Consider the following 15,768-nt stretch of genomic DNA (forward strand, 5'->3'; position numbering starts at 1 on the left):
GAGCTCCCTAAAAACAGATGTCAAAATTTCCTTTGTAAAATATCTACACAAGTCGCAGTCACTCGCCATGTACCCCATTTCCCATTACAAAAAAAAAAAAACAAACAAAAAAACAACGTTGATTAGCCCGTGCTAATTTTAATCCACACAAATGGAAACACAATCCTGTGTGTTTTTTACCTGTGGTTTAATGTGGGATGACATCACACTAAAACATAGGCTACCATTACTTAAACAACAGTACACAAACACAGTACAATAATGACAGCAACACAATCCAAAAATAATACAATATTAAATATAACAAATTGAATTGTATACACCATCCCAACCAACATTTACCTAATATGTACACACACCCCAGCCAAGTATATGATATATAGCTAGGCACAAACAGCCAATTTGATGTTTATTGAATCTTTATATCCCAAGTCACCAAGTTTAATGTAAAAGAAATTGATGAAATTACTTCAGTATACTTCAATATTGTGAAGCTTTTTAGAAGAGAAAACAAATGGAATACAGATAAACTATAGAGCAATAATGTAGGAGTTCTTGCTACTTTAGCACAATGGTCTCATTGTAGGTCCATTTTAATAAGTTTCTTACTGAGGGTGGAGCTGTAGCAAAATGATACACAGTGAGTGTAGTGGATGGAACTAAATAATATCAGAATTTAATACCAGAATAAAGTGACCAGAAGGTCCATTTACTACCACTAAGTGAATTGATTTGTGTGAATTGAAAGCGTCTTTAAATTAAAGTGAAATGTTCACCAAAGAACTTTGTTCTAAATCTGCTAAAATGATACAAATAAATTAAATTGAGGGCAATTAATATTGGAATAGAGATGATAGAACAGATGAAGAAACAGGAAAATAATAAGGGTTGCAATATCATAAATACACAGCAAAAAGACTTGGATAATAATAAAGTCAAACAGTAACAACTAAGTTGTGTAATGCCATGTGTAATAGTGGGTTTCTACACAATACAGCTTGCTACATTACGAGACAGACATGCTCCAGTGAAGTTACAAATCATCACAATGTATCAGCCTGTCTAAAACCCACCCTACTACTAAATGCCTATTACTTTATAGCTCGTCATTTATTTTTGTCTGTAAAATTTTGTGTTTTGGTTGTATGTATGAAGCTTACTCTTTAAGTAATTCATCATTAAATTAATAAAGTTATGACTCTTATCCCATTCCTTTTAAAAGATCTTGACCCTAGAGTCTCTTAGCTTTAGCCCTTCCTAATGTAAATGTTTTTGCCGGTTCCTACCTAAGCTTCTGACCTGTTCCTACCTTGGATTTGGACAATCCTAATACTGTACCAAAATCTCTTGTTCAGTTTCTGGCCTATTCCTACATTCAACATCACTTCTAATTGCTGTTGGCTCAGTTGTAGATCTATGACAGATGTTTAGGGGGGGGGGAACTTGGAAGTAAGGATATCCCCTCAAAAGTGGTGTCCCTTTGTCTTCTTTCTAATATCATCCAGCTGCCCTTTAAGAGCTTGAATTCTCAGTCCTCTCAAAATATTATTACTTATAGCTCGGTAATTATTATACTGCCTATAGTGCTCAGAGTGTCTGTGCATTTGCATAATAGCTCTGCCTGTCTCCACTCTCCACCTCCCCCTACCTCCTACATATAGCTCTTTTCCCATTCCTCATCTATATAAGGCCAATTGATATAAGGACCTGCTATTACAATCTTTTGTAGCAGATGATTTTCTCATTCTTCTATATGTATATTGATGGTATGCTGCTATAGTATAGGAATCGTTCCACTTATATGTCTTTAAGGTGAATGCACACACATATACGAGGCATGTCGTGGCGAAATGGTTAAGTTGTCGCACAGTCCAGTATGACTAAATGAGCTACAAAATATGGGAGCTCAAAAAATTGCCTATAAATCCAAATTTGTTTTTCACTATAGATCAACAGTTTAATGTCTTATTAATCATGTCCAAAAGTATTAGTTCTGGAAGTGGTCAACAAATTGTTTATTTAACATTATTTTCATAGTTCATTCTATTAAACAATGTATGCACAAATAACTTTGAAAGGCAATTACTCAAAATCATGTTTATCTTGACTCTAAGAGTGCTGTACTTTTCACTTTCTAATAACTTAGGCTTGAAATGTCAAATGTGAATGAATGACCACTCATTTTAATGACTTAGAACACATACACAGGTATCTGAAAATACTAATAACTTGAATTTCAATTTTTGCTACAAATTAGCCACAACATGCCTCATATTGCTTACTATATGGAGGAATAAAATAGTATATGAAGCCAAACTTGATAGCGAAGCAAACGTAGGATACTTCAGCAGAAAACACAAGCTGTACACCAACAAAGGTCAAGTTACAGACAGGGTCACGATATTGCAATTCAGCAAGAGTATTGGATCAGTAGACATGAATCTTATTCAACCAGCAATACTTTAAGCATGGTGGAAGTTTCAGTTTAATGCCAATTCTGCCATTGGAGCAAATCCCACTTGAAAAACCATGACTGCCAAAAAGAAGTGTTAATACCTTTTCTCCTGACTGTTAGTCTTTTCTTTGTAAATATTATGATCACCACCAATTTACCGTAATTATTAAATCTATGTGGGTATCACAACCCCATAATTTTCAATACCTGATATGATATTCCTTATTGTAATTCTTAATTGCTAACTTAGGGGGTGAACTTAGCAACAAAAAAAAAAAAAAAAAAAAAAACCTTTTTTAAAAATGATTGCTTAAATGAATTTCAAATTACTATGCACATATTAATTTTTTTTTTTTTTTTTTTGCTTGCTCTTTCAAAATAATATTTAAAAAAAAAATCAAATGTTGGCATGGTAGGTGCATACTTAATTTACACTTAGATTTTACTTGCATTTTAATAAATTTATCAATTGGAAATGATATTAAAGATGAACTTTATAAAATATGTCTACTTTTATGAACACATAATAAAACAATAAAGATAAAGCGTCAAATTCAATTTAAACAAATAAATTGTAAAATAATGTCAAATAAATCAACAAAATTTTTTTACCATGCATGAAATCATATGCCCTAGTATATTTAACGACTTAGTCTAGACCCCAACAACCAGGTGAAACTTTAAACAGTCGTCTGATTTCACACATACGCCCTCATTAACACAGCAAGGGAAAACCCTAACACATTTCCCTTGATCCACCCTTCTCACACCATTGGTATCAGTCACCACTCATTTCACCAACAAAAATTCATGGATCTGCCACTGATTAGTCACAGTGTTAGTGCAACTAATTTAATCATGAAAATATGAAAGAACAATGTTCAGATATAAACTACAGTTGAACTTGCCTAAGTCGAATCCAAAATGCCATTGAAATATTGTTCGACTTAGATAAAATTTGACTTACAGATTGTTAATTAATGGAAAACACAACAATTTGTAAAATATGATCGATTTAGAAATTATTTGACTTAGGCACAGTCGACTTAGGCAAGTTTAATTGTACAGAAGGAGGTTTGGTGCAAATATATGGAGAGAGCTACAATAGGCCTATAATTTTTTTCGGTAGAAAATATTACTTTTATGTGCAAGGATTTGGTCTTTGAGAGTGACAGCTTGAGATAGACCTTTGATGCAGGAGTCTCACTCAAAATGCATGAGACAAGGTAGGTCTGATACATATCTGGCAATATCATATATGGTGTTACATGGCGATACAACTGAAAATATTTGACATGGGTCATCATCGGTGCATGATTCATCTCCACTAAGGATGCATCACATGCAGGTAAACAATCTCAGGCATATCATTGGCTGTAAATATAAATCCAACATTTCAAATCAACCAATCAGAAGATTCAAGACATCACAATGCAACATGCAGTCCCTGCCAATTAATTAATGCTTGCATAATGTCTGTCTTGGCAGCGCATGGCAGTGGAGCCGTGGGATATCTAATAGTGGAAACTACCGGAGCCCAGTCCCAAACAGACTGCACCCGAGGCTACAGTGATGCTGTTTTCGTTTTTCAGAGGCCAGTCCCTTTTTTTCCTGCTCCTTTTTAAGTAAATGAATTGTTGCGAAATGTCTTAAATTATTACATAAATAAATTATAACAAATTTAACTATTAAATTAAGTGTATACCGTTGTAGTTGAAGATTTGAAGTGTACTGTTATTCTCAACCTCAACCATCATCCTCCTCCTCACTCACTGTTCAGACGATACTGAATTACTGGGAGATCTCACATCTTCAACCACAATCATCCTTACAATTACCACTACATTAGTGGAAAGGGATAGCAATTCAAATTCACATGCAACTCCATTTGATTTAGAATTAAAGGTATTTACCCTTTTGCTCAACACAAATGTAACCATTACAATTAATTCACAAAGTGTATTAAGTCACACATAGTAGTATGTGAAGGCATTGGACATAAGACTTTGTCTACTTCTAAAACTCTTGCTGAACCATAACAGAGTACAGGTCTTCCTCCAATTAAAGAACAATTTTGGGACTGGGGTTTTCATAGTCTTTAGCAGCTTTGGTTTCTAATTAGAATAATAAAAAACATTTGTTAATTTAGAATCACAGAAAAGTGGTCTTTAATTGGAGTTTTCTTCCATTAGAGAGAGACCTGTAGTTTTAGCATGCTTACTGATTAATAAAAAATGTGTTTATCATTAAAAACTTTAATTTCGGAATATATTATTTACCAAATCATCGCACTGATTGTTAAACCTGTTCAAGATAAAGGATAATTGATTCAACAATTCTGAGGTATAGTATTTCTATACAATATTTTGATTATTAAAAGAAAATTGGATTTAATATTATGATTGTTAAGTTTATAGATCATTTTATCGGGTTTATTTTGAAACAGCGCCGCCAATGTCTCGCAACTCACTGGGGGACTTCCAGAGGCCTAGCCTAGCCTGAGCAGCTAGTTAGTCAAGTTAGAATGAATCAATAGAGTGCCGCACGCATACTGGCCCAGTGGAAGTTGCAAGGTTATTGGAAATTTCCATTTATAATTTCACTAAATTGGTCTATAAAACCACTAAATCAAGTTATAAATTTTGTGGTGGTATATTTACTATGATATACTGTATTGTAATATTGTTAATAGCTGATTAAATATGTTCAAATAAGTTTAAGATCCAGAAAAAACAGATCAAAACATAGGGATCTATGAAAATAAACAGTGTCTTTTTCTTATTCTAACTTACTGGAAATAATAAGTATGCAATACAAATAATGAATTTTATAGCTATAGAATCGGATATTACCTAGTTTTATAGAACAGATTATTATATTGCATACAGTAATGAATGTTTATTATGTTCACACACACTGAACAAACAGAGACTCAACATGGCCTGTGTAGAAAATATCTCAACATTAGTAGAATACTAAACAAATTCACAATAACACAAAACTTTGGGGTTCCAGCTAAAATGTTTGAGGCTCAAACATCTGTATACTTACGTCAACGGCTGTAGGCTTATTAGATCCGTTGTCACTATCAGGTTTTTTCTTTTTATCCTTTATGCTAACCTGAGTGTACAAATCTCCACCACTTGCTGCGTATCTCTTTAAGTCTGAATTTGAATCTGGTTGTTTCATTTCAACGTCACCTTGTGGGACAACAGGGTCTGATGTTGGGTCTTTTGGCCTATTGCAGTGTAGGTTAAACACAGTGAACTCTTAAATCTGATTAGTACATTTCTTGGCTTGCTACCTCATACAATCAGATCATTAAGTCAAAAACATATCAGGCTCACAATGAGTCATAATTAAAAAGAGTTATTTTAAACTAAATAATTATTATTAAAAAGTATTGGGTTTATTTGTATTTAAATTACTAACAATATTCAACAATCTAAGTAATTATAGAATGAACAAGCGAATCAAGCATCAAGATCACAGCCTATTTCATATATTTTATAGAGTCTAATCTTGTTATAAAAGAATAATTAATGTAGTATAGTATGTAATATTATTGGAAAATGATTAATGTTAAAATTACATGTCTCCCTCCAATTATCCCCTTTGGGACTGGGATTTCCATGGTCTTAAGCAGCTTTGGTCTCTCAGAATAAAGTTAAAATAACTTTTTGTTAATTTGGGACAACAGAATGGTGGTCTTTAATTGGAAAGGTCTTTCATTAGAGGGAGACATGTACAACAAAAATATAGACCAGTGAATGAACAGTGCAGAAAACAAACTACTGTATGTAAAGCTTCAGGCCACTAATGTTATGCTTGTTTACTTATGAATTATAAGTGTGAGGGTGTTCTAACGCAAGGTACTAAAAAATAATTTCTTGATTATTACAAAGGAACCTGTGTAGTCACAGAAAAAGGTAAAGATGGTAAGGAAGAAATAACATTCATGTTACATAAACAGGATGATTAAGTGAACCACAACATGCAAATATTATCTACCAAAAAGGTATCACATGCCCATTTACTAAAACAGAATTGATTCACTTAATGACGAAGTTAAAAAATGTTAGTAATAGTGAAAGTTCACCACAATGCCAATATAAAATAACTTTCAAAAGTAATTAGAGCTTATTAGCAAAAATATTATGACAGTAATAATAATCTCAATAGTAATAATATCCCTAACAACAACAACAATAATAACTCAATAATAATAATAAGCCTAATATTAAAACAATTTTACAAAATGTAAAAACAATATTTAGTAGCTAGTATAGTGCATTGCAGTGCTTTACTTGATGCATGCCATTATTTTGCAATATTTTTTAAATCAACAATTGTGAAGTAACTTGTAAATGATATGAAAATGTTTATATGCATTTAATTAATAACAAACTGAAAACCATATTTGTATACTCACGGTTTTTTTGAATTCTGTGATTCTTCATATAAAAGAATAAGATATATATAAGATATATATTACAAAGCTGTAGAATGGTCAAATTAATTGCATAATATACTGTGCAGTATTCATTGTCATTTCTGCACTAGTTTAAGCCGCTCCTCGCCCCGGTGTTTGGTTGGTACATATAGATGTCTGCACTGTTTAGCTCTTGGTCCATGCCTGAACCCAGATCTGTATATAGCTGATGCCTCTCCTATGTAATCTTAAAGCCCATTGATGTACAATGACAGTATGCATTTTGATACTTTGAGTATGTATTATACTATCTTACAAATATTTACAATAAGTAGTTTTCGCCGCACTGCGTTAACCTTAACGTTATCGGATAGCATCAAAATTTATTCATCTTGCGTTGCGGAGTATGTTAATTTCAGAATTTTATGTGCTCGACGTACGTTAGTTACGGGTTTGCACATACATATTTTGATTTGTTTACAAAAGGGGTGGAGCTATCACGTTGCATGCTGGGTACTAAGTTAAGGTTAACTTCATGCGGTAAAAACTATGTATTATCTCATTCTTGCCTTAAGAATTTTATGTCTATGTATTAATATATTGATGGTATACAATGACGGCTTCAAGGTATGGCCAAGCCAGACCGGGCCCCCCTAAATTTCTTAAAATGACAAAAAAAAAAAAAAAAAAAAAAAAAAAAAAAAAAAAAAAAAAAAAAAAAAAAGACAAAAGGAAATCAATACCATGCGAAGAACCATTCTTCGGGGAATATATTTTAGCTGCAACATAAATTGTGGCCTAATTTGACCTGGGCCAAATTAGCCAGTAGAACGGTACATGTAAAATTATGACCAAATTGTGTATTAATCGTTATCAGACTTCCCATCTCTATAATACGTCTTTTACACTGAAAGCAAAACTCTGGACATATTCATAGCCCAAAAAGTTAAAATTAACCATTTTTTTTTTGGCTAAAAAAAGAGGCCAATTTTGCACAAAATGTGAAACTTGGGCACTGACAACATCAGACTCAAACTCCCAACCGCGGAAGTTGAAAACCTGAGCAGACAATGCTGCGCCAACTACAACCCTTTACCCATTAAGCCGAGCGAAATCCACTCCTTTCAATAGGGCCAGCAGTATAGTAGTAGTAACAATATTATTTCTACCCTGGAATTGAGGCCATTCCTATGGTTATCGTTGACAAAGATGGATTTACACCTGTGTATTTATGATACTAAAGTTGTCAAACTTACTGTAGACACGATAACCACCAAAACTAATTCCTACAAGAACAACACAGCCTCCTAGAGTGCCAACTGCAAGAGAAATTCCAAAATTAAAACAAACATTATGTTCTTCATGGAAAAATTATAAAATTGTGCTTACTACCACAATTTTATTGTTTTGGATGATTATGATGTCATTTGATGTGATTTGTGAAAATATGTTGTTATCATATACACTACATGATAAATCGTTATCGAATTGTGCTGGTGTGAAAAATTCTCTTATTTCTTATTGTCTATATGAACAATAGAGGGATTCGGTGATGGACGTCACATGACTTAACTTGGGTATAAACAATGGAATTACACAGCGGAGAATTCTATAACGGATGTCGCATGTTATTGCTGTAAAGATCATCATAATTGCTGTATTTGTTCTTTTGAACATAATTTAGGTTACTCTATGTCGATTGTTGATGTCCCAAAATTCACCACACAAACTTTGTGTGACTTGTGGTCCAAGGGAATTTGAAATATTAAGCCTAGGCCCCTGCATATCTACAGCCTGTTTAGTTATGCACAAGAATTGTCGACTCGCCGACTATGCTACGATTTCTAGGCTACCTGAGGATTACGAAGGATCACATAAATTTCAAAGCATACAATGCAAGGAGAACGCTAGGATAAGTATAAATAAGGAACACTATTTTGAATAATCGTATTGCCTTTCCTTGCCATTAATTTCTCATGTTAACAGTGGGTGATTCTTTTCAAAACCATAACATTACCTTTTACAGTTAAACTTGCCTAACTTAAATAATTTCTAAGTTGAACTTATTTTACATGCCAAATTGTTGTGTTTTCCATTAATAAACAACTGTAAGTTGAATTTTATCTAAGTCTAACAATTTTTAAATGGCATTGATTCGACTTAGGGGTCATTCCATATGAACTCAATCTATATGAATAATAAACACATGCAAAATTCTAGACTTACTCCAAGTGGTTTCGGAGTTACGGCCCCAAAAAAATCGGGTGCCACGCTCCCTTTTCGTCCTCGCAAATCGCAAACTTCAATTTATAGGGTTTTTGGAGGTCAATATCTTGGTAATGAGACAGAGTTAGGGGCTGAAATTTGGTATACAGGGTATTTCTGGCCCAGGCTTTCAGAATCTGCTGTGTTCATTATTCATGTAAAGGTATCTCCAAAATAAATTTGAGCCAAATCGGAGTCGGTCACCTGCGAACATTTTTCAACTTTGGTTGAGCTCATATGGAATGACCCTTAGGCAAGTTCAACTGTACTACACTTTCACACTGATCGTACTGTAATGTTTTTTATGGTACACCCACCGTAGATCACGTGACTGGCTGTAAACAAACATCGCCAAATCCCTCTATTGCTTTTTAGTTTTTTATCATTATCGTCAGTGTAACCAGGTCTTAAAGCCCCATTCCCGGCAAAATTTCACTAAAAATGACTTTTTATAGAAAATATGCATTTGCATTACTCCAATTATTATAAATCATGGAAAAATATTGGCATGAATTTTAGTTTTACGCAAAAGAATAAAAAAAATGAGAAATACAGACTATTTCTCATAAAATATTACCATTTTCTCGACGAATTCATCGTTACTAGGCAAATTCAGAGGTTGTAGATCGCATCCACTGGAATACTCTCTCTTTTATGTATACTTTATACAGTCAATAAAGTGCGCCCTCTCTAATGAGATTACTTTTTGTATTTCGCATCTCGCACAATGCGGTCGTTCGGTTAGGCTGAGATATGTTTGTTTAAGTGTCAAAATCTCAGTCAGAATCAGTTTTTTAACAAATTTGAAATAATTCCTATGAAATATTATATTTCACAAGTGTCAATACTAGCAACGGAAAATATCATGTCTGCCGTTTTTATGTGTAATAACAGAACCTAAAATCGAGGTAAGGCTAGGCCTAGCTAGCAGCGTTGGATAGGCTAATGTTTTCGGCGCCTACGATATTTCTTCTCACGACCTATCGCAAAATCAACATGAAAAATTCATCCGCATTTATTTTTTGTGTGGAACACAAAAAATCAAATTTCAGTCTTATTTTACATTTTTTTCATTCTTAGGAATGTCTAAATTCAGTTAAACTAGCAATTCCGTATTATATTTATAAATCTTTATAACATTATACAAAAATTAGATTTTTCTTAAAAATTGAATTTTTGCCGGGAATGGGGCTTTAAGATTAGTCGCTATTAAATTTCAGTTGCCTACAGTTTTAGCCATCTCCTGTATATTATAGATATTTCCTATCACACTTATCTCCTGAAGAAGTGGATAAAAGCTAGAGCTAAATAAATCTGCAGTCCTTAAAGTGCCAAATTCCTGTCATCATTTATTTTGTATCAAAATTAGACTAACGCAGCTAAACTTCTTTTCATTCTGAATAATGAAATAATATTGAAATTTAAAAGAAACACCATATTCATAGTATACCAGATATAGAAAATGTATTTTCTAAAACACAAGAAATCATTTATCAAGTCAAATATAGTATACATTTGCATAATAAATTCATGGTTGTTAAGATGGATGATAATAAAGTAACTCACGTATTATAGCTAAAATGTTGGGTTTATCTGAAACAAAGAAAACAAATTTAAGATATTCAAAACTACTGATAATAAATAAATCAATGAAAAAATATCTCAAGTACAAGTGTGTGTGATGAATTTACCTGGCTTGAGCATATGCTGGTTGTGAAACAGTTCTCAAGCCATTTTGAATCATGCCAGACTTCAGGCATTCTATGTGAAAGTTACTTAAAGTGTCCTAAGCTTTGACCTTTGGTCAATCAGTTTTTAGCCTTGATAGTATGCAAGATTAGCTTTTAAAGAAGTTGTTTAGAAATTTTATATAATTTGAGAACTTATTTAGCATACTCAGTTACAAATATCTAATTTTTAAAATTATGAATCTTCTGCACTTTTGTTATATAGACGCACTCAAGTAAGGTTTGTCATTACGTCACAGGGCATCGCTCAATCAAGATTTAGCCAAAGGCAATTGTAATTTACAGGGTTAGGATGATTTCTAGATGAATTCTTCATATTTATTATTATTATTATTATCCTTGTATTCGTACAAAGCATGTTTATTTTATATTGTATGCTTGGAACTTTTTATATCACTCATCCAAAAGCTGGAATGAACTAGTAACAAATTAAAAATTAATTTCAAAGAGATGTCAATGTTTTCATTCCAAAATCATTAAAAAATATTATTTTTCATCAATAACTCTTCCCTTTATTTCTATTTTATTTCATATAATTTATTTTTGGATTCATTGTTTGCTACACTGTATGATTCTCATCACTGTATCACTTTGAAAATCAGTACTATAGTACTGAAAGTGCCTACTAGGCTCCCAGCAGGAGCGTGTGTCTACTGCCTAATTTTCCTGGAAAAAATCCAAGAATTGAATTAAAATGTATAACAACAATAACAATTATAAGTCAATCCTTACGTAAGTGTACATTCCACGTTATTTTACTATCCTTAATCTTTGCTAATTTTTGTTAATCAATCGTGATGTCATTAATATATTTTCATATTCATGCACTAAGAGAAAATATTATACTTACTGTAGGTTGAATACATTCAAAAATTGTTCATGCATTCTTTTAACCTTTGTATAATCCACACAGTATGATACAGTTTGTTTTGTGATTTGTGTGTCAAACCAGTTTTCCTATAACACATAATATAGCCTAACCCCAGGGGCAGATTTCATTTCATTTCATTTATTTCGCCAAATAGATATAAATATATAAAATATACAAATATAAAATTTCAAAAATAGTAATTGTTGTCATGTGGCAGGACTGCCCAAAAGTAGAAGATCTACTGTCGAGGGGCTCTCCTCATGACAACAAAAATACAATATCGCAATTCTATATACATAATTTAAAAAATATTATAAACATTAAAATGCAGTACGGTATAAGAAAACATAATATAATTACAAAAAGATTTAAAAGGCCTAATAAAAAGTACAGATAAAATAAATCACAAATAGAGCAATCGAGCAAATTCCCAAATCCCTTAAATGTTGTTATAATAATCATTCAGTTCCATCAAAAAATTATTAATGTTAAAGAGTAATAAATTTCTTTTATCAGTAGGTAAAGCATTCCAGAGTTGGGGGAAACTATTAAAAGCTGTGTGTTTTAAAGCATTAGTCCTGGCAAAAGCATGTGTAAATTTTAAATTGTCAGTGTGTCTTTGATTGACAGAAACAAATGGAAATATATCCAAATCATGAATTGAGTAGACACTTACAAATAAATGAGATTGTCAGTAAATTAAATCAGTGTTTTAGAGAAAGTATTCTAAGGTTAGTAAGTCTCTCTTCATAAGGTGGACAATTGATAAATAAATAACAGGCCCTTGTCACTCTCCTTTGAATGCATTCTAATTGCTGAATATGTCCTTTTTGATAGGGATTCCAGACTGGGACACCATACTCAATGAGAGGTCAAACAAGAGCAGTGTATAATTTTAATATGAGTTTTGAATTAGAAAAAGGAATGAGCCGTTTGATGAAACCCAAGAGACGTGAAGATTTAGATATGACAGATTTTATATGTTCCCCCCACCCTAAATTTGAAGAAATAATAACACCAAGATACTTATAATGTTTTACAATGTTGAGTTGGGAACCATTAATACTGTAAGTTTTCAAGGATTCACTGACAACTTTTGAGCGGGTGATTCTCATTATTTTACATTTAGTTTCGTTAATAGTCATGTGATTATTCTTACTCCAATTGTATATAGTATCTAAATCGGATTGAAGGACAATGTTCATAAAGAGGACAACGAATAGCCCGATACAAGACCGTATCGTCTGCATATAGGGGAATATATGAAGCGATATTGTCTGCAAGGTCCAGAACAAAAATGTTAAATAAAATCGGTCCTAAAACAGACCCTTGCGGGACCCCAGAGGTAACTGCGGATTCCTCTGAAATGAACGCTTACAGAAAGTTTACTTTCTGTAAGCGGTTACATAAAAACGATGCAAACCAGTTCCACATAGGACCACTTATACCGTATTTATGAATTTTTTTTTAACAGAATGGCATGATTGACTTTATCAAAAGCGTTGCTCCAATCTAAATATATTACATCTATATGAGGTGGTTTTTCTCATCGAGAATGGTGGCCCAGTGGTGATGTACGGAACAGATCAGCGATGTGCACGATCTGCCCTTTACAAACCCATGTTGGTTATTTGAGATTAAACCATGCGTGCTCATATAAAGTGTAAGTCTGTTCGAAACAATTCTCTCCAACACTTTCCCAACAACAGAACAAAGAGATATCGGTCAGTAATTAGTAATACTTGATCTTTAATCTTTCTTGTGGATGGGAGCAATGGTGGCATTTTTCCAGTCCGAGGATATTTTCCCTATTTTAAGTGAAATATTGAACAGCATTGTGAGTGGCTCGACAATATAAATTGCCGATAACTTCAACATAGTAGACGTGATCCCATCAGGACCGGGACTTTTACCACATTTGAGCTTACTGATCATCTTGAGAAATTCGCGATTCTTAGTTTGAATCAAGTCAAGAGAAGGAAAAGTGCTATCATGTTCCACACAAGAGGATTCAGAAAAGTCAGATGTTAATTGCTCATTAGAAAAATTAGAAACAAAAAAATTATTAAATGCATGAGCAATTTGATTAGTATCACACGTCTTATTGCCATTAATATCAAAGCTAGATGCAAGTGGTTTAGCACACCAGCTACGGACATAAGACCAAAAGGCCTTGCCGTTATCCGAACACTTATCAGCTAGACCAGTAATATACTTGTGGTAGGCAGCATTGGACTCGTGTTTTACTTTATTCCTACACGCCTTATAACGTCCCCAGCTAGAATCAAGACGAGATCGGACCAAATAATATTGTACCAAATTGTATCAATATCAGTATGTTCGAAACAAGTACCCCATTTGTTTTAGAATATTGAAAAAATGTACCAGTATGGGAAAAGGAATGCGTTTTGAAATTACACTTATAAGTAAATGCAATGCCTAGGTGATCACAACCAGGAAGAGCAGGATGGGAAACAACATTATCTATCACTTCTGGCCTATTACAATAAAGATGATCAGTAATATTATTACAGGTTTCATTAAATGGATTATTCACGGATCGTGTTGTGAACGTGACATGTTGGGAAAAGTCAAGAGTATCAACTATTGACTTTAGCCGACACAGAGGAGAAGAGTATGAATCATAATTGATATTTAGGTCACCTACTAAAATTATACTATGATATCTATGCATATGATGGAATACACTGTCAATACAGATTTGTAACTTATCGTAAAAATCAGTTCGAGAGTTGGGTGGCCTATATAGACAACCAACCAGTGATTTGCCATTATCCGATATCGTGATTGATTTCTATCCAGATCAACTCAATATTAGGATGGGAAAACTCATCGGCTATACAAGGATGAAGATCATTAGACGCAGCAATGGCAACACCCCCTCCATGCCTGTTTCTATCCCGCCTAAATAACGCAAAATCAGTTCCAACTATTTCGGAATCCAGTACTGAAGAATCCATCCATGTTTTTGTTAAGAGAACAACTTGTAACTTCTCCGTTTCGAGAAGTGCTTGAAAATCCACAAGTTTATTTACAATACTTCTGGCATTGAAGTATAAACAAGACACAGCTTTCTTTACTCGACTCTGGTGGTCACTCTCCGGACCCGGGTTAGGATGTATGTCACCGTCAGTACTTTGGAGTAAGCGATCAAAAGCATAGTGATTAGCGTAGTAAGCAACTGGTCTAGATAACTTCTTTTTTCGATGGTATCGTATCCTAAATAACTGAGGACGATAGCAGTTGTAAGCAAAACTAGAACATAGTCCATCGTGATCCAGATCGACAGGGACTACTGTATAGTTGGAGAGCACCTTTAGGTTATAGGTAGACCCAGGCCTCTCAGTGAATATGTAAATCTGCATAGCATTGCACAATGACGTGTTGTTATTAATGGCGCAGGATTCAAATTCAAATTCAGCCATGATGGTGTAGCTAGTTAAATTAATATCAGTATATGACATAAAACATACTTGAATAGGATGTTCATCACTGGATAATCCACTATCACTAAGGATGGCCAGAAGGCAAACAATAAACATGAAGTATTTAGTTTTAAAACACTTACAGTTCCACATTGCAAATCCTCAGCAGAATACAAGTAACAATTTTAAAAATGTACAAAAATCCAACGAAGTATTGTTTTAACTCTTAGAATAAAGCCAGCTTTATCACTTAGACAGCCTTACTAAAGTCACTCTGTTAAGAGCCATTGCTTCATCTAAAATGAAGGGTCGTGGGCCCATGGGCAGGGGCCCTTTGGGGGCCAAGAAGCAGGAAGCCATGGAGGGCTCCGGCGTATCTACCGTTATATGGCGTTTTAATGTCTTTTTTTACACATTCAAATTTTAAGTATATGTATGTTCATATAAAATACAATAAGATCTACGAAAAGGTAGTCTCATGTTTCCCAAGAGCCGGCTGGATTGCCAAAAAGTAAAATGGAATTACTATTTAAGTGAGTCTCCATGTACTG

General features: G+C 33.5%; 1 protein-coding gene across 3 annotated transcripts in view; it reads right to left on the reverse strand.

Annotated features, from left to right (window-relative positions):
- The window catches only part of LOC117105481, a 108,166-nt gene that overhangs the window by 2,279 nt on the left and 90,119 nt on the right, over positions 1-15,768 (reverse strand). The window contains exons 11-15 of one of the 3 annotated variants that reach the window (XM_033246644.1): positions 10,719-10,745; positions 8,144-8,206; positions 6,888-6,909; positions 5,507-5,693; positions 4,735-4,759 (exon numbers count right to left, since the gene is read on the reverse strand). In XM_033246644.1, coding sequence (XP_033102535.1) covers positions 4,754-4,759; positions 5,507-5,693; positions 6,888-6,909; positions 8,144-8,206; positions 10,719-10,745 — 305 coding nt within the window. In that variant the 3' untranslated portion in view covers positions 4,735-4,753. The remainder of the gene's footprint in view (positions 1-4,734; positions 4,760-5,506; positions 5,694-6,887; positions 6,910-8,143; positions 8,207-10,718; positions 10,746-15,768) is intronic. The other 2 variants (XM_033246643.1, XM_033246645.1) reach the window with 2 other exon arrangements.

The sequence above is a fragment of the Anneissia japonica genome, unplaced genomic scaffold, assembly GCF_011630105.1.
Source record: "Anneissia japonica isolate Jap-2015-1 unplaced genomic scaffold, ASM1163010v1 scaffold287853_len143968_cov122, whole genome shotgun sequence".
Classification (NCBI taxonomy): Eukaryota; Metazoa; Echinodermata; class Crinoidea; order Comatulida; family Comatulidae; genus Anneissia; species Anneissia japonica.